The 27,508-nt window shown below is 56.6% G+C and overlaps 4 protein-coding genes across 6 annotated transcripts; 1 reads left to right on the forward strand and 3 right to left on the reverse strand.

Moving 5' to 3' along the window:
- On the reverse strand, nucleotides 1-5,947 carry CNTD1 (cyclin N-terminal domain containing 1). 2 transcript variants are annotated; one of them, XM_064733769.1, is made up of 7 exons: nucleotides 5,607-5,947; nucleotides 5,448-5,523; nucleotides 3,885-4,044; nucleotides 3,310-3,472; nucleotides 2,181-2,325; nucleotides 1,693-1,789; nucleotides 1-928 (listed from the first exon to the last, which is right to left on the reverse strand). In XM_064733769.1, exons 1-7 carry the CDS (start codon nucleotides 5,776-5,778, stop codon nucleotides 776-778), a joined length of 966 nt encoding a protein of 321 aa, XP_064589839.1. In that variant the 5' UTR covers nucleotides 5,779-5,947; the 3' UTR covers nucleotides 1-775. The 2 variants fall into 2 exon arrangements, with proteins under 2 accessions (XP_064589839.1, XP_064589840.1); XM_064733770.1 differs by having other exon boundaries at nucleotides 3,310-3,409; nucleotides 5,607-5,914.
- Nucleotides 5,948-6,043: 96 nt separating this feature from the next.
- LOC135458581 (cytochrome c oxidase assembly factor 3 homolog, mitochondrial) lies at nucleotides 6,044-6,711 on the forward strand. Its single transcript, XM_064733796.1, has 2 exons — nucleotides 6,044-6,276; nucleotides 6,357-6,711. Exons 1-2 carry the CDS (start codon nucleotides 6,078-6,080, stop codon nucleotides 6,467-6,469), a joined length of 312 nt encoding a protein of 103 aa, XP_064589866.1. The 5' UTR covers nucleotides 6,044-6,077; the 3' UTR covers nucleotides 6,470-6,711.
- Nucleotides 6,712-6,713: 2 nt separating this feature from the next.
- On the reverse strand, nucleotides 6,714-18,827 carry WNK4 (WNK lysine deficient protein kinase 4). Of its 2 annotated transcripts, none has more exons than XM_064733732.1 (20): nucleotides 18,348-18,827; nucleotides 13,663-13,835; nucleotides 12,684-12,904; nucleotides 12,452-12,609; nucleotides 11,769-11,857; nucleotides 11,471-11,690; nucleotides 11,067-11,397; nucleotides 10,787-10,917; nucleotides 10,632-10,699; nucleotides 10,411-10,552; nucleotides 10,213-10,329; nucleotides 9,982-10,137; nucleotides 9,654-9,711; nucleotides 9,390-9,515; nucleotides 8,697-9,277; nucleotides 8,335-8,431; nucleotides 7,858-8,257; nucleotides 7,545-7,747; nucleotides 7,260-7,357; nucleotides 6,714-7,178 (listed from the first exon to the last, which is right to left on the reverse strand). In XM_064733732.1, exons 1-20 carry the CDS (start codon nucleotides 18,792-18,794, stop codon nucleotides 7,161-7,163), a joined length of 3,834 nt encoding a protein of 1,277 aa, XP_064589802.1. In that variant the 5' UTR covers nucleotides 18,795-18,827; the 3' UTR covers nucleotides 6,714-7,160. The 2 variants fall into 2 exon arrangements, with proteins under 2 accessions (XP_064589802.1, XP_064589803.1); XM_064733733.1 differs by having other exon boundaries at nucleotides 6,714-7,181.
- Nucleotides 18,828-23,829: 5,002 nt separating this feature from the next.
- Nucleotides 23,830-27,327, reverse strand: VPS25 (vacuolar protein sorting 25 homolog). The gene is made up of 6 exons (XM_064733615.1): nucleotides 27,189-27,327; nucleotides 26,934-27,079; nucleotides 26,795-26,848; nucleotides 25,788-25,876; nucleotides 25,537-25,612; nucleotides 23,830-24,452 (listed from the first exon to the last, which is right to left on the reverse strand). The coding sequence occupies exons 1-6, from the start codon at nucleotides 27,233-27,235 to the stop codon at nucleotides 24,340-24,342; spliced, it is 525 nt and encodes a 174-aa protein (XP_064589685.1). The 5' UTR covers nucleotides 27,236-27,327; the 3' UTR covers nucleotides 23,830-24,339.
- Between the last annotated feature and the right edge of the window lie 181 nt (nucleotides 27,328-27,508).

Genomic DNA, 27,508 nt, shown 5'->3' on the forward strand with positions numbered 1-27,508 from the left:
GGTTTATGGCCATGCACATAAATCATTGTCAAATGAGCATCAGTTTGATGCTGCTCTGTTACAGCTAATGCAAGGTTGGAAAAGCAAGACATGACAAACACAAGGAATAATGTGGGAAAACTGCCAGAACTCTGCCTGCTCATTAAAGAATTTAAAATAAAATATTTTTTAAGTCATATCAGCACTTCTTTGTGCTGCTGAACTTAAAAAGGCTTGAGACCATTACAGCACTGTAATCCCTCCTGCAGGCTGTTCCTGCACAGGGCAGTGCTGAGCAAACAAGGAAATTATTCCAGGTGTTTCCAGCCAGCAGTGCCTGGCACAGCACAGACCTGGCACTGGCAGGGAGAGCCAGGCTGGGCACTGCTGTGGTGACGGTCACAGTGCTGGCACAGGGGGGACAATCCCAGGGGACAATCCCTGTTTTATAAAAGCAGCAGGAGGAGACAGAGCAGCCCCATTTGTGAGAGCTGGTCCCACCAGCCATGGCAGCACCTTTCAAACACAACCACTCTGAGGGATCTCTGATTAAAGAGAGCTTAGATCCCAAACTTAAAAGATGCAGCTGTTACAATAAAGCTTTTAGGGCACTTCTAAACACTGTGGTGCTGTTGGGCCTCCTTCTAGAGCATGACTGATGCCCAGCAGGACGAGCTTTGCTAAATTAACACATGACAGAATTCAGGTAACCCTGAGCTGTGCTGGGCAGTGTCACAGAGCAGGGACAGCTGTCAGCAGTGTGACAGCTCCTGCTGACTGGAGGGACAGGGTGGTTCTATTTCTGAGGAGGGATTCTGTCCTGAGGAGATCTGGTGGCACGCTGCTGCTCGGGTGTGGTGCTGCCAAGCACGCGCCTCACCACGGCGTAGGAGAACTCCAGGATGCTCTGGGGAGTGATGCCAGTGATGCAGTTTAAATGCTCCACAGCCTGGAAAAAAGAAAAGATCACCTAAATCTGTGAGTTACAGACTGAGAAGAGTAACTGCTCTGCCTGCCAGTGGAACATTGCCTGTGGGGTTTTGTTCTGTGAAGCACTAAAGGTGAGGACACTTGTAGGAATGTGCCCCCTGTTGAAGGAGTGAATAAATTATTCTTTGCTTAAAAAGGCAAAAAGCACAGAAGTTTCTCTCCCAATTTGGTACAAAAGATACCTCACAGGACCTTTGGGACTTCACCTCAGACCTGGGGCTGTCCAACTGGACAGAGGCAAAGAGGTCCAGCCTAGGTAATTCACTAGAAAAGGAAGAGAACAAATGAAATAATTGCTTTTGTGGGTGTTTTAGCAGGAGCAAGAACCTCTACCCCCAACTCAGTTTTTCTCTGTAAGAGTTTTGCTATTTTGCCTTTTATTAAACCTTTTTCTATTTCCAACACTACCTCAAAAGCCATCCTACTAATTTTATACCATTCAAAGTAGCTAAACAATCTCAAGTGTAATCAGTTTCTCTAAGAGCTCATAAAACCTAACTCAAAAAACAACACACCACACACCAGTGCCAGCACACAGCTCTGACAGAAACCCACATGCTTTGTCCTGAAAGAGAGAGGTGTCCCCTCCCAGTGCAGCTCCAGTTGCTGTGCTGGAACCATCACAGATAAACCACTTTGGCACTGTGTTTTGCTGTGCTGGAACAGATAAACCACCTTGGCACTGTGTTCCTGTGGAGCCAAGGCCTTCAGCAGTGACTGTACCTGCTCCCAGTGCCCAGGGCTCAGGATGAACACCCCTGTACTGATAACTCCAACAGCAAGCAGCATGAAATCTTCCTTCACTGTTAAAAACCTGGCTCTGCAGAAAGAAAAGTGTGTTCAGGTGTAAAAGTTGCTTCACAGTTCAAAAGCACCTGCCAGTGCCCAGGACATGTTGGTTTATTTAGGCCAGCCTGAATAAACCACTGGAACTGACAGTGCAAGGCTGCATTTTAACCAAATGAAACACTTTCCTTGCCCTTGAAGCAGGTGTGGAAAAGCATGTTGTTTGAACTGGTGTATTTAGAAACAATGATGAATTTCCCCTCAAATTATTTTTTAAAATGGCATAATGAGAAATAGCCCAAAATGGCATAAATAGCAGCATATGCTATGCCCCAAAATGGCATAAATAGCAGAATATGGTGCTATTTATTACTTTGAATTTCAAAGGGTTATTTTTATTATTTTAAGTCATTGTCAGGTCTTACATCTGCACTTTGCTGGGTGTGGAGTTCTCAAGGGCAATCTTCAGCACGGTGTCATAGATGGTCTCTCTGGTCAGGTAGCAGAGGTCCAGCAGCTGCACACACAGCTGGTGTAAAGGTTTGGCAGGAAGCAAGCAGCCATTGTATCCTGGCAGAGATCACACCATCAGTGCCACGTTTTGGGTCACTACATTGAGTCTGAGGTACCAGAAGGGAGAGGGAATTCTGAGGACTGCCCTGTCTCTGAATGCCACAGGATCCTTCAGCCTCAGTGTAATTTCACTCTGAAATTCAGGCTGTCAGAACTGGTACCAGTTCTGGGTGTCTCTGGGTCTGCATTGAAGGCACTTGAGACAGTAATTCCTGTTCAGACTCAAGTGTTTGTTATTTCTGATCAGTAAAACAGTGTCACTGCTGTGAGTTGGGCAGCTTTTCATTAGAAGGCACAAAATGGCCAACAGTCTCTTGGTACAAGGGCTTCTAAGACTGAACTATCCAATTAAGAACTGACACCTGGATTATTTTCCCTTTTAACCCAATAACTGATCCCAGTGTGGACTTTTCTGCCCAATTGCAAAATGCCACCCAAACCCAAGAAGGAAGAAGAAGAAACCCAGGACGACACCCTGTGCCCTCCATCTTGCTGCCATCCACAACACACTAAAAACCCCAAAACCTCAATTTCTCACCCAGTGATGCACCTACACTGTTCTCTATAATCCATTTCACACTTTTGTGGATTCCAATCTGTCTTGAAGTCTGGGAAACTTTCTCCATGAATGAGGGTCAAAGTCAGAGCTGCCCTGGGGGTCAGGGCACCCCAGAGCAGACAGAGAAATATTCCCTGAGTGCTCTGGGTTTGCACACTGGGCCAAGAGAATGGTGAGTAATTGTAGAAAATGTGGCCTGGCATCATATTTGGGGGCTTTAAACTTTTAATATTTTACTGAATGACTCATGGCTGGCTGTCCAACAACATTCTCTAAGGGACAAAGTTCTCATCTAAAAAGCTCTGGAAAATCTGAACTGTTCCATGTGCAAAAATCTGTAATATGAGACATTTCAGAGCAGCAACAACTCAGTGACCCTACTAAAAAACTGCCTTCCCCTTCTCCCTGCCTGATACTCTCACCTAGAACCTCCAGGAGCAATTCCACATAGGCCAAGGGGGTTGACACGTTGATGTGGAACTGCAGAGTGTTCAAAACAGCAAGCTCTGACTCCAGCAATTCCTGTTTAGTGTAGGAGTATTTTATGGATTGCAGAAATGTTAAAGCTGTGTCACTGGTCACTCTCTGAAGAGGAAAAAGAGATAAAATGTCTTCCAGGAGTAAGGCAGGAACAAAGTGGTGTCACCTCTCTGCTCCTGCTGAGCACCAGTCCTTTGAGCTGGCATGGGAAATCCAGCTCTGACCTTCCCCACAGGTTTCAGCTCAACAAACCATCCCCAGGTAGGTGTGGACACACAATTTTGACAACCACAGGGCTGAGATTTTCCTGCATTTTTTCCCCCCCTCAGAACTGGGAACACTTGCCAGCAAATTGTTACTGGGTGAGCAGCAATTCACCTACCCTAAAGGGAATGTGGTGTCCTTGGCATCTCATTATCACTACTGGCTTCCAAAAAGGAAATCTATTTTTAAGAGAGATTAATACACTGCAGATTTAACCATGGTGCTAGAGCAAGGACAGGCTGAGCTGGCTTACACTGTAGTGCAGAGAGAGTTTGCTGGCAAGCTGAACACAGGACACGAGTCTCAGGACAAAGGTGTTGGTGATCTGATCCCTGACCGAGCTCCAGCTGCTCCTCTGGCCTTGTGTGCTCCCTCTGCCATCCCACATCTGCTCTACCTGCTTGATCATGAACCTACAAAAGCCACAATTGCGCAGAGAATGGTTCTGGCTGCTGAGGAAAGGGACAAAGGCAATTCCACATACGTGTATATATAATATATACATATATGTAATATACACATACATTTAATATATATAATATATACATATATAATACACACATACATATATATTATATATACATATAGTTGTGTAAATAAATATTATATATATAATATACACACGTATTTATATATTATATATTATATATTATATATTATATATTATATATTATATATTATATATTATATATTATATATTACATATTACATATTATATATTATATATTGTATACTATATATACAAAAGCCACAATTGCTCAGAGAATGGTTCTGGCTGATGAGGAAAGGGACAAAGGCAATTCCACATACGTGTATATATAATATATACATATATGTAATATACACATACATTATATATAATATAACATAATATATACACATACATATATATATATATATAATATACACATATTATATATTATATATAATATATAATATTATATATGATATATAATATAATATTTATATATTATATATTTATATTATATTTATATACTACATATTACATATTATATATTATATATTGTATACTATATATACAAAAGCCACAATTGCTCAGAGAATGGTTCTGGCTGCTGAGAAAAAGGAACAAAGGCAATTCCACATACATGTATATATAATATATACATATATATAATATACACATACATATAATATATATAATATATACATATATATGTATAAATAGATATATAGATATATATGATATATAATATACATGTATTATATATATATGTATTATATACATATATATACATAATATTATATATATATGTGTGTGTAAATAGATATATATTTTATATATAATATATAATGTATGCATATAAAAATATTTATATATATGTATTATATGCAATATATATTGTATATGTATTATATATACAATGTACAATATATAATATATATTGTACAATATACATTATAATATATACAATATAATAATATATAATACAAATGTATATTATTTGTATTATAATAATACAATATATATAATATACAATATATATAGTATATATAATATATACACATAATATATATTATACATATATATGTATATGTAATATATACATATATATTATTATGTATATATTTTATATATATACATATATCCATCTATATATTATGTATGTGTATATATACGTATGTATGTATGTATGTATATATAGGAGTATATGTAGAAGTAATAATTCAGATTGAATGAAAGAGGAGACAAAGCTCATTAATCCTGTGTGGTTTTGGGGCAGAGTGGGACAGGGCTGGGCAGTAAAACCCCACCAGGGGATGGGAAATGTGCTGTGTTTAGGACTCTCATTACCGTTCAAGTAACTCCACTGCCTGGTACCGTGTGGGCAGGTCCAAGTGCCATTTTTCAGCCAAAAGGAATATAAATTCTGCAAAAAGCACAGCAGGCACTCATTGCAGCTCCCGAGGCTCGGTGTACGGCTGCCCCGGGAGCTGCTGTGCCGAGCCTCACCCACGATCCGTGTCTCTTTGAAGCACCCGGCCTGCTCGGGCAGCTCGCTCACGTACTGCTCGTTCTCCGTGGCCAAGTGGATCAGGGTGTCCTCGATAATCTCAGGAGCAACCCCACAGAACACGGGCCCTGAGTCACGGCCCCGGGCTCCCAGGGGCACCTCAGTCCCCATGGAGCGGGGCAGGGCCGAGGCCGTAACGGCAGTGACTGAACCGGCCCTGAGGGGAGAGACCGGCCCGGGGCTCCGCCGCCTCCTCCCGGCGCTCGGGGGCGGCACCAGGCCGGCTCTGGCCGGGTTTTGGGCAGGCCCCGGCCCCGTTCAGGCCGGGTGAGGCGTTTCCCACCACGTGACCCCACTCCGCCAATCAGCACCCGCCGATGCCGCGATGGGCACCACCCACTCGGCGCCGCGCGCCACTCGGGCTCTCCGAGATGTGACGTCACATCTCCGCGCGGAGCCGGCGGGGCAAGATGGCGGCGCCGGGGGAGCCGGGTGAGGCGGCGTTCGCGCGGCGCATTGACCCGGCCCGGGAGCCGGGGCTCAGCCCCGAGCAGCGCCGCCTCATGGCGCAGGTGGAGCACGTCCAGCGCCAACGCGCGCTGCAGCGCCGGCTCCGCAGCCGCAACGTGCTGCTGGCGCTCGGCATCGGCGCGGTGACGTTTGGCATCTGTATCCTCCGGGGCCGCGGAACGGTGGGGCCGGGGGGCTCCGGGGCCGCGCACGCTGCTTTTCCTTAACTCCCCCCGCAGACGGTTACACCTTCTACTCGGTGTCGCAAGAGCGGTTCCTGGATGAGCTGGAGCAGGAGGCGGAGGCGGCGCGGGCGCGGGCCCGGGCGCGGGCGGAGGGCACCGCAAGCTGAGCGGGGATCGCCCGGCCCGGCCCGGCCCGTGACTGAGCTGCCGCCTGCGCCAGGCAGGACGGGCCTTGAGGCAGAGGCCCTGAGGGGTTCGGGCCTGCCCCGTGCTCTGCTTTGGCCCGGAGAAAGCCCCGGGGGCTCCCCGCAGGCAGGGCAGAGCCCGCCCCGGGGCCGTGCCCGCGGGAGGGACGGAGCGCCCGGGTGCCGCCACTCCCCACAATAAATCAATAAATCCTTTCACTGGAGACCGCCCAGCGCCCGTTGTCACGGATTTCTTGGGATGAGCCCGCCTCAGGGGGGATTTTCTGCTTTGTGCTGTTTATTCTCACACACTGAGGCAAGCAGCCACGCGTCCTGCCCGACAGACACACGCAGAGCCAGTTTGTATTCAATCCACGTTTATGAAAACGCTTTTCCAACGCCACATTTTCATAACAAACTCCTCCCGGATCCGGCAGGGCCGCCGGGAGCTGAAGGCGGGGTCGGTGCAGGGCTGGGGGTCCTCAGGGGGGTTCAGCTCCTTCCAGCCACCAAGCACGGACACACCTCGCCCGCGTCCTCCCGCAGAGGGGCCGGGGACAGCGGGCAGAGCCCTGGGGACAGGCCAGCACCACAGCCGAGGGCAGCGCGGGCTCTGCAGGGCTGGCTCTGCCCGCCGAGGGCAGCAGGCACTTGGATGAGGTAGTTCATGGAGTCATTCCTGGCCAGCCGGCTACTGGGGGGAGAAGCAGCCGTGAACCGAGAGGCGCGGGAGCGCCACGGGATCCCCGCGGGACCCGCCCGTGTCCCTTACCATGCGCCCGAGGTCGTCGGCGAAGGTCACGCCCTTGTTGAGGCGCTGCTCCTGCGAGCCCGTGCTGCTGCCGCTCAGCGAGTTGCGGCGCATGATGCCTGCGGGGATGGCACGGTGGGCACGGTGGGCACAACGGGAGTCCGGTGGGGCGGCATAACGGCTGTGCCTCAAACCGGGGGCGGCTGTGCCCGGGTGGGGAACGGGGCTGTGCCCCTCACCCGGGGCCCTGCCCTGCAGCCCCGCTCAGCCCCGGCGGTGAACGGGGAACGGGAGCGGTGCCGGTACCTGCGGGCGGTGCCAGCTCCAGGCGCTGCAGGCTGTTGCGGCGGGAGGGGTTGAAGCTGCCCTTGGAGAGGCGGCGCTGGCGGCCGGACAGCATGGCAGCGGGGGACACGATGCCCAGCGGCGGCTGCTTCCCCATGCGCAGGTACAGCTCCTCGATCTCCTTCTTCTGAGCGCTCTGCAGCAGCTGCACCTCCGCCAGGTGCCTGCGGAGAGGAGAGGAGAAGACAGGCTGGACAGGGGAAGGGACAGCGAGGTCCCCACGGGCTGGCTGGGAACACGCGTGGGCTCCCAGGTGCAGCCACCCCCTGCTCACTTCTGGCGCAGGTTCTGCAGCTCCTCCCAGATCTCCTCGTCCTCGCTCTCGGTGTCGTCGCTGCTCACGTAGGAGAGGCTGCGGGAGTAGCTCAGCCACACCTGGCTCAGCATGGCCTGCGGCACGTTCTCCGTGCTCTCTTCCCCAGGGCCCTCCCCGGGGTCGCTCCCCGCGGGCGCAGCGGGCGCGGAGCCGCCCTCGGCCGGCACCTCCTCAGCCTTGGGTGCCTCCGGTGCCGCGTCCGAGTCGCTGCTGGAGCTGCGGCTCGTGTCGGGCACGGCGGGAGGCGGGGAGGCGCTCGCTGCCGGCTCCGGGCCGGGCTGCTCCCCTTCACTGCTGCCCGGCCCCAGGTCCTTGGCTGGCACCACCTGGAACCGGCCCAGCACCTGCGGCTTGGCTTCTGCTGGGGACAGAGGCAGCGGTGGGCACAGGGGCATTGCTGTGCCCTGGCACAGCCTCTGCCCTGCCCCTCCTTACCTTCATTGATGGGCGAGAGCTGTGCCTTGGGCACGCTGGGGGCCGGAGCCTCCGAGATGATCAGAGAGTGGCTGGGCTTGGGGGCACCGGGCAGCACCTGTGGGCACCTGAGTACTTCAGCAGCCCCACCCAGGTCCTGCCACATCTCCTGTCCTCCCCTGCGGGCACTGAGCACATCAGCAGCCCCACCCCAGGTCCTGCCACATCTCCTGTGCTCTTCTCTGTGCCCTGGGATCTGCCACCGTCTCAGCCCTCCCTGCATCCCAGTGGCTCCAGAAGCCACGAGGCTCCATCCCACCCCAGAGCAGCATCTGCAGCGAGCACCCAGCCCTGCTGGACAGCCCCAGTGCACTCACACTCACCGTGCTGCCCTCTGCACTCCCAGCTGTGGATGTGCTCAGCAGCTGCACAGGGCTCCCCACGGGCTCGCTGCCCGGGGGGCACGCTGGGGCTGGTGCCAAGGGAAGGGGGGATATGGGCACCCCAGCAGTGGGCACAGCAGCTCCCACTGACTCTGGGGTCCCACTGCCAGGTGGGACTGGCTTGTCTGTGCTGGTGGGGTCAGGGTACACAAAGCGTGGGGCACCCAGGGCAAGGCTCTGTGGCCGTGGCAGCAGGGGTGGGTACAGGTGCCCACCTGAGCTGGCAATGGAGGAGACAGTGTGGGCCACGGTCATCACTGCCAGGGAGAAGACATTGGCCAGGGACAAGAGGGGGGCAGTGGGGGACAAGGGTGTGCTGGTCACTGCTGGGCTCAGGGGACTGCTGGGCTCACAGGGAACAGGGGGTGTGGGGACAGCCTGGGGGGACAGGAGGGCTTGGGGCAGGGCTGGGGGGACAGGCCCCCCTGGGGTCCCCTGGGGGGTCAGCGTTGGCGTCACTGCTGGTGATGATGTGAACCAGGAGGGAGCCATGGAGACGAGAGGCCAGGTCTGTGCTGGGCCTGCAGGGAGAGGAGCATCAGGAGCAGCCCCAGGGCCCCTCCTGGCCCTGCCCAGGGGAGCAGCCGGCACTCCCCAGGGCAATGAACACACCCACCCTGCCAGCACTGGTACCTGAGGGGGACCCCAGTGGCACCGGGGGCTCCACAGGGCTGCCCAGGTTGGTCTCTGACGGGGAGCGGCTCAGCAGCGGCAGCACAGGGGGCTGCACAGACAGGCTGGGGCTGGTGCAGCTCAGGTCTGTGGCACAGGGTGACAGCCAGCCTCAGCCAGGGCAGGACGTGTCCTTTGAGACCCTCAGGGCTTGGCTGAGGCCATCAGCTGCCCTGCACGGGGCTGGGGGAGACAGGAAGGGCCGGCAGAGGGGCACAGACGTACCACTGAGTGAGGATGAGGAGGAGATGGAGCGCGAGAGCCCCTGCAGCTGCAGGTCCACCTGTGAGAAGGGTGAGCTGAGCCCAGCACTGGGGCAGAGGCCCCAGCCAGGCTGTGCCAAGCCCCCACTGGCCCCCACCCCGGGGACAGGAGCTGGAGTCTCTTCTGTGCTGGGGAACACCTTGACTTGTCACAGGAGCGGCCAAGTGACCACAGGAGGACCCTGCACCCCAACGCCATCCCGCACTCCCTGGGGCCAGGCAGCACCCCAAGCCATGCCCAGCAGCAGCAGCAGCTTCCCCAGCGCTGGCAGGGCCAGGCTGGCACTCACAGGGCTGCCCAGAGCACTGTCAGCCTCGGGGCCCTTGGGCAGCTCGGTGCCACCGCGGCCGTCCTTGCGCAGCAGGGTCTCCACGCGGTGGATGATGTCCCGGATGCGGCTGATGAAACTCTCCCTCTCCGACTTGAGGATGAACTCATTGTGCACCTGAGGGTGTGCAGGGGTCCATCAGCACCCAGCCCAGCCAGGCACACCCCACCTTCACCCTCCCCCTGCTGTCACCATGGCAGCTGCAATTTCCTCGGGGTTGTCGCCATCCAGGTCGAACTTGAAGGTCACCATCTTGTTGTTGTAGGTCTGCAGCTGGCACTCCACCACTCGGTCGTTCTTGTCGGAGATCTGTGGGTGGCAGGGCTGGCTCAAGCCCAGGAAAACCCACCTGGCCCTGCCTGTCCCCAGCCTGGCTCTGGTGGCACTCACGTTGGTGATGCGCAGCCTGGAGCGGGCTCGGCGCCGCAGCAGCTTCCCCGAGGCTCTCTTGGGGGGCAGCTTGGTGCTCTGCTCGCTGGCTGACAGCCCCTCATAGCCATCACTCATGCCTGATGCCACATCCGAGGTGTAGCTGCAGGAATCCCCAGCTCCAGAGCATCAGCACGGCCATTCCCAAGCACCACCCTCCCTGCCCAGCCCCTCAGCCTCACCTGTCCACCGAGGAGGAGAAGCCACTGGCAGGGGGCAAATGCTCTGTGGGCAGCTGCACGGCGATGCTCTGCAGGAGAGGAGGGGGTGAGCTGGTGCCACAGCTGCCCTGAGCTGGTGCCACAACTGCCCTGAGCCCCCCTGAGCCCGTGCTCACCGTGGGGAAGCAGCGCACAGGCCGGCTGGGAGGAGGGCTGGTGGGGTCCACAGCCACAAAGCTGCGATGGGCCAGGTCTGGCGAGTCCAGGAAGCCAGAGGAGCTCAGGTACCCATCGGTCTCACAGTCGGCTATGGAGGAGAGCTGGGATGAAGCAAGGCAGTCCCTCCCCTGGATGGGCAGCTGGGGAAGGGCTGTGGGGTGGGAGAAGCTGATGGACCCCCCACCCACCTCCCAGCCCTGCTGCCCACCCGGCTGTGCCCCCTCGGTGCCTACGCACAGGTGGCCGAGGAGTAGCTGGTGTGGCGGTAGGTGAAGTGCTGGTGCTGGTCAGCCTCGGGCTCCTCGGGCTCCAGGGGGAAGGTGCTGCTGAAGGCAGAGTCCCCAGAGCCGGGGGTGGCCGGGGCGGGCGTGGGGCCGCCAGGTGGCAGCGGGGATTTGAGCTCCTCCAGGAGGCGCAGGACACCTGGCGGCTGCTCTGGCTCTGCGGGGGATGGAGCGCCCTGGGCACGCTTCAGCTTCTCCCTCTTGCGCTTGATGGCCACCACACGGTCCCGCACCGCCTTGGCCACCAGCTTGTAGTCAGCCTCACAGACAAAGCCCAGCACCACCTGCACAGGAGGGAGATTGTCACTTGAGTAGGGACCCCACAGCGCCCCAGGGCTCCTCCATCTCTGTACCCACCATCTCCTGAGCCACCTCCTCTGCCACGTCCTTGTAGAGCTCAAAGAGGAACTCGATGGCGTTGTTGTCCTTGTATTTGCCGTGCAGCTTCTTCGTGTCGTCCATGCGCAGCCAGAGCTTGAGCCCAGACTTGACTCCGTCATCCTCCTCAGCCAGCTCCACGTGCACCCCGGTGTCCTCCTGGAAGAAGGAATGCTCCAGCAGGTCCTGGATGGTGTACCTGCAGAGGGCAAGGCTCAGAGTGGGCTCGGGGCCAGGGGGACCCTGCCCTGCCACCCCGACCCTGCTCTGTCCCCACCTCTCATTCTTGTCCATGCGGATGCAGCCCTCAATGATCTCCTTCAGCTCGGGCACCTTCACCTTGTAGAAGCTGCTGGGCTTCAGGCCCTGGGGGTAATGACAGTGAGCACCTCCTGTGCCAGCCCAGTGCCCAGGGGACAACCAGCCCAGGGCCACATGAGCTCTGCATGGCCCCTGTGGCCAGGCCACGTGTGCCTGCATGTGGCCAGGATGCCCCAGGGCTCAGAGTTTCCACCTCAACAGGCAGGAGCTGGCCAGGACCGGTCAGGGCAGCTGCAGTGCCCAAAGCCAGGGTGACTGAGCAGACTGCTCCCGTTCCACCCCATTAACACACTGGTGCAGAGCCAGGGATGTGGGGTCTGGCCAAGCCATGCCCCACCACCACCAGCCACAGCTCCATGGCCTGGCAGAGCAACCCCTCACTGCCTTTAGCTGCTGACACAACCCACACAGTGACACATTTCGTCAGCAGCAAGGCCTGGCAGCTCCAGTGCGGAGCTGGGAAACAGTGAGGGTATGAGGAGGGCACACAGGGGGTCCTGCCAAGCACAGGGGGCCTCAAAGACCCAGGGCAGAGGAGGCTTCTGTGTCCCCAGCACAGTGACACACACACAGGGCTGTGGTTCCCCCCAGAATGGGCAGCTGACCATGGCAGCACCCCAAGCTGGGGCTGGGCCTCACCGAGGTGACCTTGCGGTAGATCTGGGCGGCGTTCTGGCACTCAGAGTAGGGGTACTCCGAGGTGGCCATCTCCAGCATGCACATCCCAAAGGCGTACACGTCCACGGCCTCGTCGTACTTCTCCTCGTACATCTCGGGGGCCATGAACTCGGGGGTGCCTGGGGGAGCAGGGGAGCTCAGCACCCCCACATTGCCCACCCCTGCAGCCCCCACAGCCCCCAGGAGCCCCCACCTATCACACTCTTGGCAAAGGAGGCTCTCTTGAGCGTGGCCAGGCCCAGGTCCCCGATCTTGACGGAGCCTGTGGGGCCCGTGATGAAGATGTTGTCACACTTGAGGTCACGGTGGATGATGGGGGGCGAGCGAGTGTGCAGGAAATGCAAACCCTTGAGGATCTGCCGGCTCCAGCGCTGCAGCACCTTCAGCTTCATCTCCTTAAAGCGCTTCAGATACCTGCCGGGGACCAACAGGGCCTCAAATACCTACCAGGGCCTCAAATACCTGTCTGGGACCAACAGGGCCTCAAATACCCACCAGGGACCAACAGGGCTTTCAAATACTGTCAGGGACCAACAGGGCCTCAAACACCTGCCAGGGACCAACAGGACCTCAAATACCTGCCAGGGACCAACAGGGCCTCAAATACCTACCAGGGCCTCAAATTCCGCCAGGGCCTCAAATACCTGCCAGGGACCAACAGGTCTTCAAATACTTCAGGGCCTCAAATACCTGTCTGGGACCACCAGGGCCTGAAATACCCACCAGGGCCAACTGGGAATTCAAATACCTGCTGGGACCAAGAGGGCTTCAAAACCTGTCAGGGACACTATCAAATACCTGCCAGGGACCAACAGGGCCTCAAATACCTGCCTGGGACCAGCAGAGCTTCAAATATCTGCATGGGACCAACAGGACCTCAAATACTTGCCAGGGACCAACAGGGCCTCAAATAACTACCAGGGACCATCAGGGCTTCAAATAACTACCAGGGCCTCAAATACCTGCCAGGGACCAACAGGGCTTCAAATACTTGTCAGGGACCAACAGGACCTCAAATACCTGCCTGGGACCAACAGGACTCAGACCTGTGGGGCTCAGACTCGTGGCCAAGCCTTGGCTCCAGCCCACCCTCCTCCCATCACCGTCCAGACCCAGATGACCCCACAACAAAGAGCAGGGACCCGGTTCCCTCCCCTGCCCGCCCCAATCACGTTTTCAGGGTGCCAGACGTCATGAGCTCCGTGACCAGCACGATGCAGATCTGCCCTTTGATGGTTGACTTCCAGGAGTCGTAGAAGCGGACGATGTTGGGGTGCTGCAGCCCCTTGAGCATCTCCACCTCCTCGCTGAACCGCTGCCGCTCCGTCTTGGACAGCTTCCGTGTCTGTGGGAGCCAGGGGGGGTGTCAGGGGGGCACACGGGGGGTCCTGCTGGGCACAGGGGCCACAAAAGACCCTCACAACCCCATACAAGGCAGAGGAGGCTTCTGTGGCCCCAGCACAGTGGCACACACATGGTTTGGGCCACTCTGGACTGGTCCCCCACCAGCCCACCATTCTGGGTGGGTGCACCCAAGCAGTTCCCCATTGCCTTGTGCTGAGCCCACCCATCCCATTCCCCTCACTCAGCCCCAGCTGGAGCTGCCTGGGGACAGGGAACCCCATCCTGCAGCTGGAGGGGACATCTGGGGACTCTGCAGAGGTTGCTGCCACCCTGCCCTGTGCAGACACCATGGCCACGGCTCTTCTGCCCCCAGTGGGGCAGCAGCAACCCTGGGCTCTGTGCAGGGCCAGCCTCAATGAGGCCTTTGTTGGGGAAAGCAGGCGGGGGAGGCTCCAGCCCAGGTTTTTCCATGTTCCTCCTGCTCGAGTTAATTAAAGTGGAAACACAAGCCGAGGGTGCTGACTGCAGCTGGGGCAGGGGCCAGCGGAGGGGACAGCCCCTCATGCTGGAGGGACACAGCCCCGGGGTGCAGGGAGAGGGGAGCTGGCTGGGCAGGGCTGCAGGAGGCAGCTCCATCCCCAAGGGAATGCTCAGCCCTGGGCAGGAGGAGCAGGAGGAGCAGTGACAGCCCCACCACAGCCTGGGGTCCTGCAGAGCTCAGCTGCTGCACAGCCTGGGACCCCTGCCCAGCCCACGTTCGGAGGCCAAAGAAACTGGAGCTGCCCCAGCAGAGCTGCCAGAGCTGCCTCGGCCCCTTGGCCAGTGGCCACCAGCCATCAATCCCCTCGGCTTTCGTAACGTTTTCATTGCATCACAGGCGGCCCCAAGGCTTGGCTGGAGCTGCTCCATAATCCCCCCACATTTAATACATGCTCAGGGACAGGCTCAGCCCAGAGGAGAACCTGAGCCTGCTGCAGCAGCATGAATGGGACCTTTCATAGGGAAGGAGGAAAACAGCACCCGAACCCCTGCAGGGCCAGCAGCACACACCGGCTTCCCTGCCCAGTGCCACAGCCACCACCACCCCTCTGGCCCTCTGCTGCCCACTGGGGGTGCCCAGAGGCTTCACTGCGCCCCACAAACCTGCAACGGCATGAGGAGGCTGTGAAATGGGGAGTTATGGGTGCCAGGGCTGTCCCAGCTCAGCCAGAGCGGACCCCAGCTGGAGCAGCTGTGCCAGCACAGCCCTCACTGTGCCATGCCCAGCTCCAGCACAAGGCCACCTCTCCCAGAGCACCTGGATTGAGGTCTGGGGGAGGCAAGGCTGTGCCCCAAGCCATGCCGGGGCTGCTGGGCTCGCTTGGCATCGTTCCTTCCACATGACCCCTGTGGCAGCAGCTCCCAGCCCTGTGCTGATACTCTCCCCGTTAAATGTGGGCATCAAACCCATCCTGGGCTGGAGCAGCACCAGCAGGGGCAGGGCAGGCAGGGCTGCCAGCACAGACATGGCACACAGCATGGGCACACCGTGTCCTCTCCTTCCAGCACCCACTCAGGGCGGAGGAGGACGCTGGGGGTGGTGGCACGGGGACCACGAGGAGCTGGTGGCAATGGTGGCAACAATCCAGCCCCTCCTGTGAGCCAGGAGCTGGCTGCTGAGGAGCCCAGCACAGCCAGCACCAGGAGCTGAGGCCAGCTGCAGGAGAAGGGAGGGTGGGGACGGCTGCTGTCCCTGCAGCAGGAGGCTGTGCCCAGCCTGGCAGTGCTCTGTGCCCTCTGCAGCACTCACAGGGCTGCCCCATCCCTGGCTCTGCACTGGCACTCAGAGCAACACCATGGTGGGGCACAGAGCCAGCGCTCAGCACTGTCCCTCCAGCCACATCCACAGCCCCAGGGACCCCCCAAGCCCCCCTCTCTGTCAGCACTGGGTGCCAGCTCCTCACTGCCCTCCCCGTGCCCTGCAGCGCCAGGGCTGCTGGCTGAGCTTACCTGGGTGCCAGAGCCAGGGCAGGCACAGCAGTGCCTGCTGCTCCTGCCCACCTGGGGAACCCCAAGGGGTTCCCAGAGGAAAATCTCACAGCCAGGTATTTACAGCCAGACCCCACTCTGGGCCTCTGGTTTCCTCCCTGCTTCCTCCTTCCCCAGCACCCGCAGCACCTCGGACAGAAATAGTGCCAGGCTAAAGCTGGAAAGCACAAACAGTGGGGCTGTGGACAGACAGACGCTGCCTTCAGGACAGGGGACAGGGATGGGCAGGTCCCCTGAGGGTCTCAGGGAGACAGAAGACAGGCAAAAGCAAGCTGTGCTTGAGCAGGCTCTGAGGAGGGAAGGTCAGGGCAAGGACAGCAGGGAGAGCTGGGGTTTGGGACTGGGATCCATCACAGCAGCTGAACCAGGTTCTCTGGTGCAGAACAGGTCAGGCCTGAGGTTAAGTACTCATTTGGAATTGAAAGGCAATAGAAGGAGAACTGTGAAGTGCACAGGACAAAGCTATTTTTAAAATGGCAGAACCACAACCATTTTTATTTGTGGTTCCAAATCCCGTATTTGTGTCACAGTGTGCAATTCTTTGCATGATTGCTGAAAAAAAAACAACAAACTCCTAAATGTCTGTGTCTGTGCTCTCAGCCCCCTGTGGGACAGGGATTTGGGTACAAGAGACACTGCATAAAGAGCAGTCAGTGGAATGGAGCCAGGCCCTGGGTGAGGAGGGCAGCGGCAGGGACCTGGCTCTGGCAGTGACCCCCAGAGGGGTCAGGTGTCCCCAGCACCATGGGGGGCTCACAGGAGGGTCCCTGGCAGGGAAATTTCTCCACAAGCACCCCCAGGGGACAGGTGAGTGCTTCTGCCACTCCTGGCTGGCTCTCGGGGCCAGCATGTTCCTGCTGGGCAGGGACACGGGAGCGTTTTGCTGCCCAGCTCCCCGTTCTCCTCCACCTGAGTGGGGCAGGCTCATCCCTCCCAGCCCCTCCGAGACACCAGCAGTGCCTGCAGGCAGGGAGGAGCAGGAACAGGAGCTGCTGTGTGTGCCAGGCCCCAGGGCAGGCAGAGGGGCACAGCTGTGGCATGGGGCTGAGACCCAGGGCAGGGACACGCAGCGCTGGGGACAGCTGACTCACCCAGGGATGAAGGAGAGCCTGTTCCATCAGTGGCTGCCACCTGAAGGGACTCAAGAGAGCTCAGGGGTGTTTGGATGGAGCTGTGGGGCTTTGTGAGGGCAGGAGAACTGAGCTGGCTCTGAACTGAGCTCTCAACAACTGAAACAACTGTGCAACCCATGGGGGTGGGGGGCAAACCTTCACCTTCCTCACCAAGAGGCCGTAGTGAGCCCTCTAGAAACCACCCAGCAGCCTCTCAGGATCTCTTCTTGCTCTGCTGGGCTGCAGCCACCCCGAGGACCCAGCCCAGGCAGCCACCTGTAAGTGCCCTGAGCTTTTGGGAACAAGACAACAAACTGGCAAGACACGTTTTTCTGTGTCAACAAGGACTTGGACCTTTCCCACCACAGCAGCCATCCCAGGGTCAGGAGCCTGAGGGAGACTTTGGACTTCACCAAAAGGTGCTCCAAGGAGAAAAGGCAGCCCCACACATCTCCCTGGGCACCTCCATGGACAAGATCAGGCCCATCAAAAGCACTTGAGGGGGCAAAGGCATTGTGGAGGCAACGCTCTCACCGCTGCTCTCAGCATGCTGCTGTCAGGCTGCAGGACAGCCAAGGAGATGGATGAAGGAGTGTGGCAGCAGAGAGGAGACGGGGATGCTCCTCAGAGACCTGGAAGCACAGATCCAGCTGCTTCCAGCACAGAGCCCCTGGCAGCACCACAGAAACCATCACAGGTGACCCTGTACACCACTCCAGCCAAGGTCAAGCAGGCAGAGAGCACCAAGGTCGTGTTGTACCCTGCTCCCAGCTGACAGCCAGCCCCAGCTCGCTGCAGGCACCTGCCCCAGGGCACACCGAGGGCTGTGGGAGCAAACTTTGGGGGGCAGATCCAGCACAAGCACAGGCAGGTAGGCAGAGAGGGCACTGCTGTGCTCCTGGAGGGAAAGCTGCGAGCTGCTGGGCATCAGAAGCACAGTGGGATGCCCAGCCCCAGATCCACCTGTAAAGTGCCAGAGCAGGGGCTGGCATCAAGAACGTGGGCACCCTGGCATGCTCCACGGTGCAGGCAGCAAGAAAGCAAATGGAAAACAGCACGTGATGAGCAGGAGGGCCAGGAGCGGCGGCACTAAGCAGCACTCTGGGTGCGGGCCAGGGGACCCACGAGGCACCGAGGCACTGGCAGTGATGGGCACAGCGCAGGGCAGCGAGGGGAGCCCGCACCGTGCCCTGCCCGCTGCTGGGACACCACAGGGACGGGCACAAGCGCAGATTGAGGGTGCCCAGGAGGTGCCCGCGAGTCCCACAGCAGCCAGGCAGGTCAGGACCGGGGGGGCTGCACAGGGCAGGGAATCAGCGGGGCAGAGGGTCCCGGTGCCTGTCCGGAGCCCCTGGCCCGGGCTGGGGCCGTACCTGCAGCTCGCACCACGCCACCTCCACCGTGGTCTCCGTGTCCAGCCCCTTGTAGACGGTCTTGAAGGAGCCGCGGCCGATCTCGATGTCGAACTTGAGGAAGCGGCCGTCGGGGGAGGTGGCGACCGCCCGCGTCTCGACCTCCTCGCTCTCCGTCTCCTCCGGTTCCCGGAGCCCGGCGGCGGCCGGCGGCGGCGGCGGAGACACCCCGCGCTCCCCGTCCGGTGCCGGGTACCCCAGCAGCTCCAGCTCGGCCGAGCTCCGCCGGTTGAAGCGGGAGGAAGCCCGTCGGGAATCGCGCCCCGAGGGCCGCCGGCTGCGGTTACGGTGCGGGGCCCGTCCGGTGAGCCCCGGACCCGGCTCCGGCTCCGGCGGGGAGCCGCCGTCCGCCCGCTCCGCCTCGGGATGGGACATGGCTCCGGTAGCGGCGGGCTCGGCCGCCAGCATCGGCTCCAGCCCAGCGGGACCGGCCGCTCCCGAGCTTCGCACCCGTGGCCTCCGCCAGCCCGCAACCGGGAGCGACCGCCGAGACCCGGTCCGGGCACCGGCCCCGGCACCGGCACCGCCCCGGCGGCACCGCCCCCGCCCCGCCCCGCCCGGGCCCGCCTCCGAGCGACCGCCGCCCCCCGGCCGTGCTGCGCCACCGGGCAGGGGCACCGAACCGGGCAGGGGCACCGAACCGGACAGGGGCACTGGACTGACATTGCACCGAGCAGCGGCAGCGCACCGGGCAGGGACACCGCACTGACACTGTACCGGGCAGGGGCACCGGGCAGGGGCACCGAACCGGGCAGCGGCACCGGGCAGGGGCACCGAACCGACCCCACGAGCAGCGGCCCCGCACCGCTGCCGGTCTCCCCGGGCTGCCGGGATGTCCCGTCCCAGCCGGGGGACACCGCCCGGCGCCCACCCGGCTCCCGGGGCTCCTCGCTGTCCCCTCCCCGCAGGACAGCCCGTTCCCTGCCGCCGCCCCCGAGGGGCCCCGGGGCTGCTGTGACAGACGCAGCCGGAGCAGGAACATTTGCTTCCAACATTTCCTCGGAGTTTCTGCCTCTGGTCCCGCTGCCGGGACGCGAGTTCCCCCTCACGCTGCCCCGCTCGGGGTCACTACGGTCCGAAATCCTGAAATTAGGGTCAGGCAAATAGGAAGAGTCGAAGGTGTGTGTCAGCCCCGCGGGAGCCAGCGGCCGGACAAGAGCGTGTTGTCTGTCCAGGCTGAAGGAGAAGGTTGTTCTGCCGGTGAGGCTGTTTACACAAAACACAAAGCAATTGAGGCCAGCGCTGATTTCTTTTCCCTGAGGTCAGATTGTTTCTACTCAACGATACCGGAAACATTAAGGAGTGGATGGGCAGGGGAAGGCGGTCACGGGCTCCTGAACGCCAGGCTGGCACCCGCGGGGTGACCGCGGCTGCTGACCTGCCCCACGTCCCGCACGGCCGCTCCCCGCAAATCCCCGCTGGCAAGGGCGAGGGACAAGCGTTTAATGAAGTGTTCCTGACCGATCTCTGCTCTGTTACCCCCATCCGACCTGCCCGAGGAACTGGGTACCTCCTTCCCAATCGGGAGTTTGAGCGATGCCTCTTGTTGGTGAGCAGGGAGCAGCAGCCACAACCCCACTCAGCCCTGCACCCTTGGAGCGTGTGAGGGGCTTGGTTCCAGCTGAACAAGCAGCACTGGCTGAACACCACGTCCAGCACCTCTGCCAGCTGCTGGGGCACCAGGTGCCACTGAGCCCAAATGCCAGGTCTGACAGGCCACAGGCACATGGGTCACTCTTAGGCTGTAGGATGCAACATGCTTTGACTCAGCCCTGTTAAACAACGCTCTCTGTTCAGGTCAGCCTTGCCCAGAACCTCCTCAGCATGGCCAGAAAGGGGGACACGTCCCTGCCAGGGGTCTCCTGCACTGCCCAGGCTGGCAGGGAGCCCCAGCTCTCCAACAGGAGACACAGAGCCAGGCAGGGATCTCAGCCTGGTCCCTGGCAGGCTCCTGTCTCCTTATCAAGGGTTTCCATCGTGAAACAAGATGCCTTGGAAGATCCCAGAGGAGCAGGGGAGTGTTCCAGTCCAGTGAGGCCCCTGCAGACAGGAGAGGAAATTAGGGGTGAGGTTTGCTCCAAGTGCTGCCCTCCCACACCTCCCTTTGTGGGCGATCTGAGAAATTCCCGACATGATCCCTCCAAATGCCACTCCACAGCTCGGGCAGGGGAACAGGTCCTCTCCTGACCTGGCCAGGAACACCAATCTGCAGCCAGCTTGGCCTGAAAGCACAGGGCTCATGTTCCACAATCAGGAGCCCACTGCAGCTCCCCAGCCTTATCAGGGTGACATTTCTGGGCTGCAGGTGCCAGTGCCAGGCTTCACTTTGAGGCACCGCCACAATCAGGGAACATAACCCCATTTCTCGCCTGCATTTGGCTGCCAGAAGGAGAGCAGGGGACTGAGTAATCACTCTCCTCAGAATTAGATCATGAATCAAAGCCCTGCTCAGCTCCAGGCTCCACCAAGCCCTGCCAGGAATTGTCTGTGTGATGCCAGAGCTTGGGGCAGGAGCACAGAGGGGCCAGGATGGGTCTGGATGAAGGGGATGCACAGCTGGGGATGCCCAGCACAGGGTGCCTGTCCCAGGAGGGCTCCAGGGACACCCAGGGCTTGTTCCACTGTTGGTTTCACCACTCCACACCCATGGAACCTTCTGTGTCTCTCATGTGAGTTCAGGGAGAGGTGGAGAACCACCCAAACCTCAGCTCACTGGGCAGATCACTGCAGAGGATTTCCTCAGCCCAGGGGCACAGATGGGACCCACCTGCACGTTTATCCCGACATACAAAGTTATCAAACTGAAACACTTCTTGCTCCTAAGCAGCTGCATTAAAAAAAAAATCTTTCTCAGAATCTTTCCTCCTTCACCAGCAGGATCCAAGTGTGCCCAGCCTGATAGAGCCTTATCTTGGCACCAGCCCCTCTGAGCTCTGCCTCACCCTGCCCACAGAGCCCTAATCGGCACAGCCAGACGTGGCAAGGGCCTCTGAGGGGCTGGAGGAGGGGGTTGTACCAGGCACCCTGAGCCCCCCAAACCCACCCTGAGCCTCCTCCTGCAGCAGGGCTGTGTGGCTGGGCTGGACAGCACCTCCTCAGAGGGACATCTGCTCCCTGCAGGGCGGCAGCAGCAGCTCTGCCACTCCCAGGACTCATCCCATGGACTCAGCAGTGACACCATGGACTCAGCAGAGACATTTCAGCCTCAGCAGTGACACCATGGCATCAGCAGGGACATCCCAGCCTCAGCAGTGCACATGCACAGCAGACCCTCAGCACAGGTGCATGGCACCTCAGCTCACATAACTGGCTCAGCAGTGAATGCCTTGCCGCCTCAGCAGTGCCACCATGGCCTCAGCAGTGCCATCTCAGCCTCAGCAGTGCCACCATGGCCTCAGCAGTGCCAGTGACAACTCAGCAGTGCCATCCCAGCCTCAGCAGTGCCACATGCCTCACAGTGCCATTCTCAGCAGTGCACCAGCTCCTACACAGCCTCAGCAGCACATGCCTCAGCAGTGACACCATCCTGCAGGCCTGCCAGGGAATTTGGTCCCACAGGCTCCTCACTGGATGTGGCCTCTGGTAACCAGCCCAGAGGGTGTGGAAAAGGAATTTTACACCACGTCCACTCTGCAGAGGGGACATACTCTTCCTCCTCTTCCCCCCACCCTCACTGAGTAAGCAGCTAAATAGGAATCTGAAAAAGAGAAGGGAATTGCTGCCAGGAGTGGCTTGGAATGAAAAGCTGGTTTTGGGCTTATCTAATGTCACATCAGCCATTTCCTAAGAAGGGAGCAAATTTAATTAAGAACACAGACTCCCTCAAGGACAGCCAGGTTACACAGAGCACTCCCAGCCTGGAACACAGTGCTGGGAGGTCGGGATTGTGCACACAGGCAGTGAGAACAGACACTCCAGCCTGGCTGCTGAAGGGATCCAACTGTTTGGGATGAAATGCAGACACCTGCAGGCACAGCACCCTGCTCTCTGCAGGGCAGCCAGAGCCACCACAGAGGGAAGGAGCAATGCAGGTGGCATGGGGAGGAAAGGGGAGGCAGATCTTGGACATGGAAACAAAGCCAGACTGGGAGCATAAAAATGTCACAGACATCTTTTATGAAAAATCCTTCCCTTAGGATTTTTCCTCCTGAGAAGCTGAGAGGCCTCAGGAACAAAATGTAAACAATGGTTATCTGCTGCTGTGGAATGCAACAGGTGCATCTGTGATTGGTCTCATGTGGTTGTTTGTAATTAATGGCCAATCACAGTCAGCTGGCTCAGACAGAGAGTCTGAGACACAAACCTTTGTTATCATTTTCTTTTTCTATTCTTAGCTTAGCTAGCCTTCTGATGAAATCCTTTCTTCTATTCTTTTAGTATAGTTTTAATATAATATATATCATAAAATAATAAATCAAGCCTTCTGAAACGTGGAGTCAGATCCTCATCTCTTCCCTCACCCTGGGACCTCTGTGAACACGGTCACATAAAAATCCTACACAGAGACTTTGGTGGCTGCAGACACAGAGGGATGATCCCTGACCAAGCAGAGCCTGTGCCAGCTGTGGGGACATGGCCCATGCCATGGCACAGCCTGTGCTGCTGGCTTTGCTCAGCACCACCAGTGGCAGGACCATGACAGAGCTCCCAGGGGTGGTGGTGCTCAGAAAGAACCCACACAGCCCATTGTGAGCATTGCTGGTGCCTTTGCTCAGCAATTCCTGCACAGCACTGCTGAGCCTGGCACAGACAGGAAGCCTCCAGAGCAAGGTGCCCACACCAGGGCAGCACATCCCACCAGGTCCAGCTCTACAGGCTCCTGCCACAGAACAAATATTCACATTTCACAGTCTGCAGCATGTCACCTGCACTGAGAATTCCTCAGTGCTGACATCAGCTGGCAGGAGCAGGTGAGGCAGGGCCAGGCTGTCCCCAAGGGCAGGGAAGGACACACAGGGGCAGCCTGTGGGGTGCAGGTGCCACCTGCTCTGCTGCACCCCCACACTGACCTGAGGCCACTCCAGCACTGCCCCCAGCCTCTGACAATGACCAGGGAAAGGTGACCCTGCCCTGCACAGCCATCTGCTTCCCCAGGGCTCACAGGGTCAGCAACTGCACCTGGCCACAGTTTCTGACAAGTTACCACAATTTTTGACTTTGTTATCACCTAAAGCTGAGTCATCCCTCTCCCAGCCTCAGTGGTACAGAGCTTACCCCATCACCTCTGCACAAACCCAGGGGCTTCCAGCAGGCTGCACATGCAAATTTAAAGTAAATGTTGTCCTGAGAAGGGCAGGAAGGGTTCCCTTCTCCTTTCTTCTTGTGCTGTTTCCCACCCTGGAACCACTGCATTTCCCTGGGGCACACAGGAAATATGACTGAAGGGCAAAAATCTGGTACACCACTCTGATGGAAAAATAAAGACAGATGAAAACAGCCAGGCTGTTATAAATACATCTCATTTTAATCACCTGAAATGAGTTCCCTGGCTTCCCCCAGCCTGCTTGGCAGCAAGTGCAATTCCTTCTGCCACTGAGGGCTTCCACAGCCAGTCCCCTGCTCCTGCCCCATCCCCTGGCACTGCAGCAGGGCTGCAGGACCCAGGCACGTGTGGCTGGCAGGGACACAGGGGGACCCTTGGAGGCCAAGCTGGGGCTGCTTGGAGGCCACCACAGGCACAGGGAGCAGCAGCAAGTCCAGTTCCACTTGTGGGTGGTCCCTCCCAGAGCTGCCTGGAGCAGCTCCAGCCTCTGGAACACATCAACAGGGAGAACAGACAGACAGAGGAGCTCAGGATATTCCTAAGTCTTTGGAAGGGTTCTCAGCCTCATTTTGCCCCGAGAAATCCCCAAGATGCAGCTACTTGCAGTCACAGCTTGAGGCCAGGCCCAGAGAGGAAGGCTTGGCGAGGAGAGCCCAGACTGCAGCAGGGAAGGGGAGGAGGAGGCTGCTCTCAGAAGAACTTGACTCCTCGGCCATCATCCAGCGTGATAATCTCAGCCTTGTGCTCCTGCTGCAGGGCCTGCAGGGCACGGAGCAGCGTGGCCTCATCCAAGCCATGGAACTCTAGGGAAGGACAAAGATCCCCATCAACAGCAAGGAAAAATAACAATAATATAAACAAAATAACAATAACAAAATATATATTATATATAATATATTATCCTATATTATTATATATTATGTAATATTATATAATATAAATTAGAAATATAATATAATATAATATAATATAATATAATATAATATAATATAATATAATATAATATAATATAATATAATATAATATAATATAATATAATATAATATAATATAATATAATATAATATAATATAATATAACAAAAATAACATCAGGAAACAAACAGGTTTGTGAGGGAACTTAGGGCAGCAATGCTGAGGGCTTTTAGAGCACCATAAATCCAGAGGGATGGGCACAGTGACAGGTTCATCATCTCTGCTTGGGGAACAGAGCCTGGATGGATGAGCCACAGCAACCTGCAAGGCAAAGCCTTGGCTTGAAAGCAAAACACCCCTCACCACACCAGATAAAAATGTTAGGCAGTGAGGAAGGGAAAATGCCTCATCCAAGCCATCAAACTCCAGAGGACAAAGATTCCCATCAACAGGATGAAAAAAATAACAATAATATAAACAAAACCTATAAAAATAACAAAAATAACATCAGGAAACAAACAGGTTTGTGCAGTCTGGGGGCAGAAGTGCTCTGGGCTCTCAGAGCACCATAAATCCAGAGGGATGGACACACTGACAGGCTCCAAATCCAGAGGGATGGACACACTGACAGGCTCCAAATCCAGAGGGATGGACACACTGACAGGCTCATCATCTCTGCTTGGGGAACACAGCCTGGAGGTCAGCAGGGATGAGCCACAGCAAACTGCAAGGCAAAGCCTTGGCTTGAAAGCAAAACTCCCCTCACCACACCAGATAAAAATTCTAGGCAGTGAGGAAGGAAAATGCAATTACAGAGGGGATGTTCCTGCAAAGTGATGAAAGGCTTTGGAGCAGCATGTGCCAATAGTGGGAAAAGGTGAGTTTGCACCTGAGATTTCAGAATATTTAATCTACAAAGCTGAAATCTGTCAATCAGCTGTTTACATGCTCCAAAACACGAGCCCCAGCTTTACCTTCATTCTCTGTATCATCTCCACTGACCAGCTCATACAGCGTGAACACAGAGTTGGTCAGGCCATTCTTGGACACCTGGAAACACAAAAGGCAAAACAGCAAATTTCATCCATGTGGCTGAACATCCTTGTCCAAACCTCTCACACACCCTGGGGTGTGCAAAACTGAGTGTGCAAGCAGTGCTATTTCCTAAATAGCAGCCAGGGTCCCCCATCCTCATGGCCACAGCCTGGTCTGGGTGTGCTCTCACCCATTGATAGATGAGCTTTCCCCATTCTTCTGGTCTCTTCCACATGATCAGGAAGCTGGTTTTGTTCTTATCCAACCATTCCAGGTTCCCTAGAAGCAACAGGGAACAGGGATTGAGGCACAGAAGTCAGAAATAAGGATTGTGAAAAATGTGTATTTTATGATTGGCTTTTCGCAAATATTAAAATGAATATTATATGTGTTGTGTTAGGAAGTTATGCTGTATTAATTCTCTTAAGTAGTGTGTTAAATATAGGTTATAAAAAATGTTAAAATGTTTTAGGTTATATAAAAATGTTAAAATAGACACTATGCTATATAGGATACTTTTTTAAAGAAAGGATTTGCAGGGAGACAGCAGCCACAGGACACCTGAATCTTTCAGAGAAAGAGAATTTATTGCTCTCTTATGAGGAGAAATTAACTTCTTCCTGCCTTGAAGGCACCTTAGGATTCAGAGGAAGAAGCTGACACTGACCAGACAGAATTCTGTGTTCGAATGGAATTTCTGCATCATGTATGAGGTGTATGAATATGCAACAGGTTATTGTTTCTAAGGGTTAATCCTCTGTTAACTGTGTCCTTTTTTGGGCTTATTTTACCCAGAAAAAGGTACCTGAACTGTCTGTAACTCTTTGCTTTTATTGTCTCATATTGTCCTAATCCAAATTGTCCAAATTATTATTACTCTAACTGTATCACTATTTTAATAACCATTTTATTACTATAAAAAATTAAAAACAAGCGATTGGCATTTTTCACATGATCAAACACGCAGATTTCGGGACATGTGCCACACATTGCACCCGGAGGCAGCATCGCAGACCATCCCTGCCCTATGCACTGAATATACTGAATATTTTTGAATATTGCTGCGTTTATAGAGCAATATTCAATTTATAGAGCAATACTCCCTTCCCTGCACAGCCCAAACCCCCGGGCCGGAGCTGCCCGGTGCCTGCGGGGTTGGGGCACACGGGACGGACGGACGGACGGACGGACACGCACCGTTCTTGCGCAGCTCCTCCAGCACCACCTGGATGGATTCCAGCGGCAGCTTCCCTGGTTGCGGGTTAAGGAGGCGTCGGCGGAGGCGGGGAGCGGGGGCTGGGGGAGGCACCGGGAGCACCGGGAGCACAAAGGATACGCTGGAGCCGGTGGTTGGCGAAGAGCGGGATGTCCTGCGCCTCCCGCACCGTCATGGCGGGCAGCCGGTGCTCCTGGCTGTAGGCCAGCGCCAGCGCGCACCACGCCGCCAGCTGCTTCTGCCGCGTTTCGCTGTTCGGCTGCAGCCTGCGGGGCCCGGTCAGCACGGGGGCGGATGAGCACCGGCACTGCCCGTTCCCGGTTCCCCGCCCTGCCCCGCCTTCCCCATACCCAGCCCAGCCCCGGCCGTGCTCACGTGAAGAAGGGCGGGAAGCTGTACTGCCACGGCCACACGAAGCTCATCGCCGCCGCCACCGCCGCCGCTACCGGAACCGTCGCCGTTGCTTTCCGCCCCGTCCCACCCCGCTTCCGGCCCGGCACAGCGAGCCACGCCCACCGCGCGAAGCCACGCCCACCCAACTAGACCACGCCCTCACCAAACTAGTCCCGCCTCATGAGACCACGCCCTCCCCACCAAACCACGCCCTCTCACCAAACCACACCCTCCCCAACAGACCACGCCCTCTCAATATGACCACGCCCCCGCATAACCCCGCCCCTCCCGCCCCGGTTTCG

This window comes from Zonotrichia leucophrys, chromosome 27, assembly GCF_028769735.1.
Source record: "Zonotrichia leucophrys gambelii isolate GWCS_2022_RI chromosome 27, RI_Zleu_2.0, whole genome shotgun sequence".
Taxonomy (NCBI): domain Eukaryota; kingdom Metazoa; phylum Chordata; class Aves; order Passeriformes; family Passerellidae; genus Zonotrichia; species Zonotrichia leucophrys.

Coding starts and splice junctions, on each gene's coding strand:
- CNTD1 (XM_064733769.1), bottom strand. CDS start 5,778: ATGGGGACTGAGGTGCCCCTGGGAGCCCGGGGCCGTGACTCAGGGCCC. Junction 4,045..5,447: donor GCAGTGGAGTTACTTGAACG/GTAATGAGAGTC, acceptor TGGCTTTTGTAG/GTTCATGATCAAGCAGGTAG. Junction 3,473..3,884: donor AACTCTCTCTGCACTACAGT/GTAAGCCAGCTC, acceptor TTTCCTCTTCAG/AGAGTGACCAGTGACACAGC.
- LOC135458581 (XM_064733796.1), top strand. CDS start 6,078: ATGGCGGCGCCGGGGGAGCCGGGTGAGGCGGCGTTCGCGCGGCGCATT. Junction 6,277..6,356: donor CGCGGTGACGTTTGGCATCT/GTATCCTCCGGG, acceptor CTCCCCCCGCAG/ACGGTTACACCTTCTACTCG.
- WNK4 (XM_064733732.1), bottom strand. CDS start 18,794: ATGCTGGCGGCCGAGCCCGCCGCTACCGGAGCCATGTCCCATCCCGAG. Junction 10,138..10,212: donor AGGAAATTGCAGCTGCCATG/GTGACAGCAGGG, acceptor GCACACCCTCAG/GTGCACAATGAGTTCATCCT. Junction 9,278..9,389: donor GCCACTGGGGTCCCCCTCAG/GTACCAGTGCTG, acceptor CTCTCCCTGCAG/GCCCAGCACAGACCTGGCCT.
- VPS25 (XM_064733615.1), bottom strand. CDS start 27,235: ATGAGCTTCGTGTGGCCGTGGCAGTACAGCTTCCCGCCCTTCTTCAC. Junction 25,613..25,787: donor GAAAGCTCATCTATCAATGG/GTGAGAGCACAC, acceptor TTGTGTTTCCAG/GTGTCCAAGAATGGCCTGAC. Junction 24,453..25,536: donor AGATGATACAGAGAATGAAG/GTAAAGCTGGGG, acceptor GTCCTTCCCTAG/AGTTCCATGGCTTGGATGAG.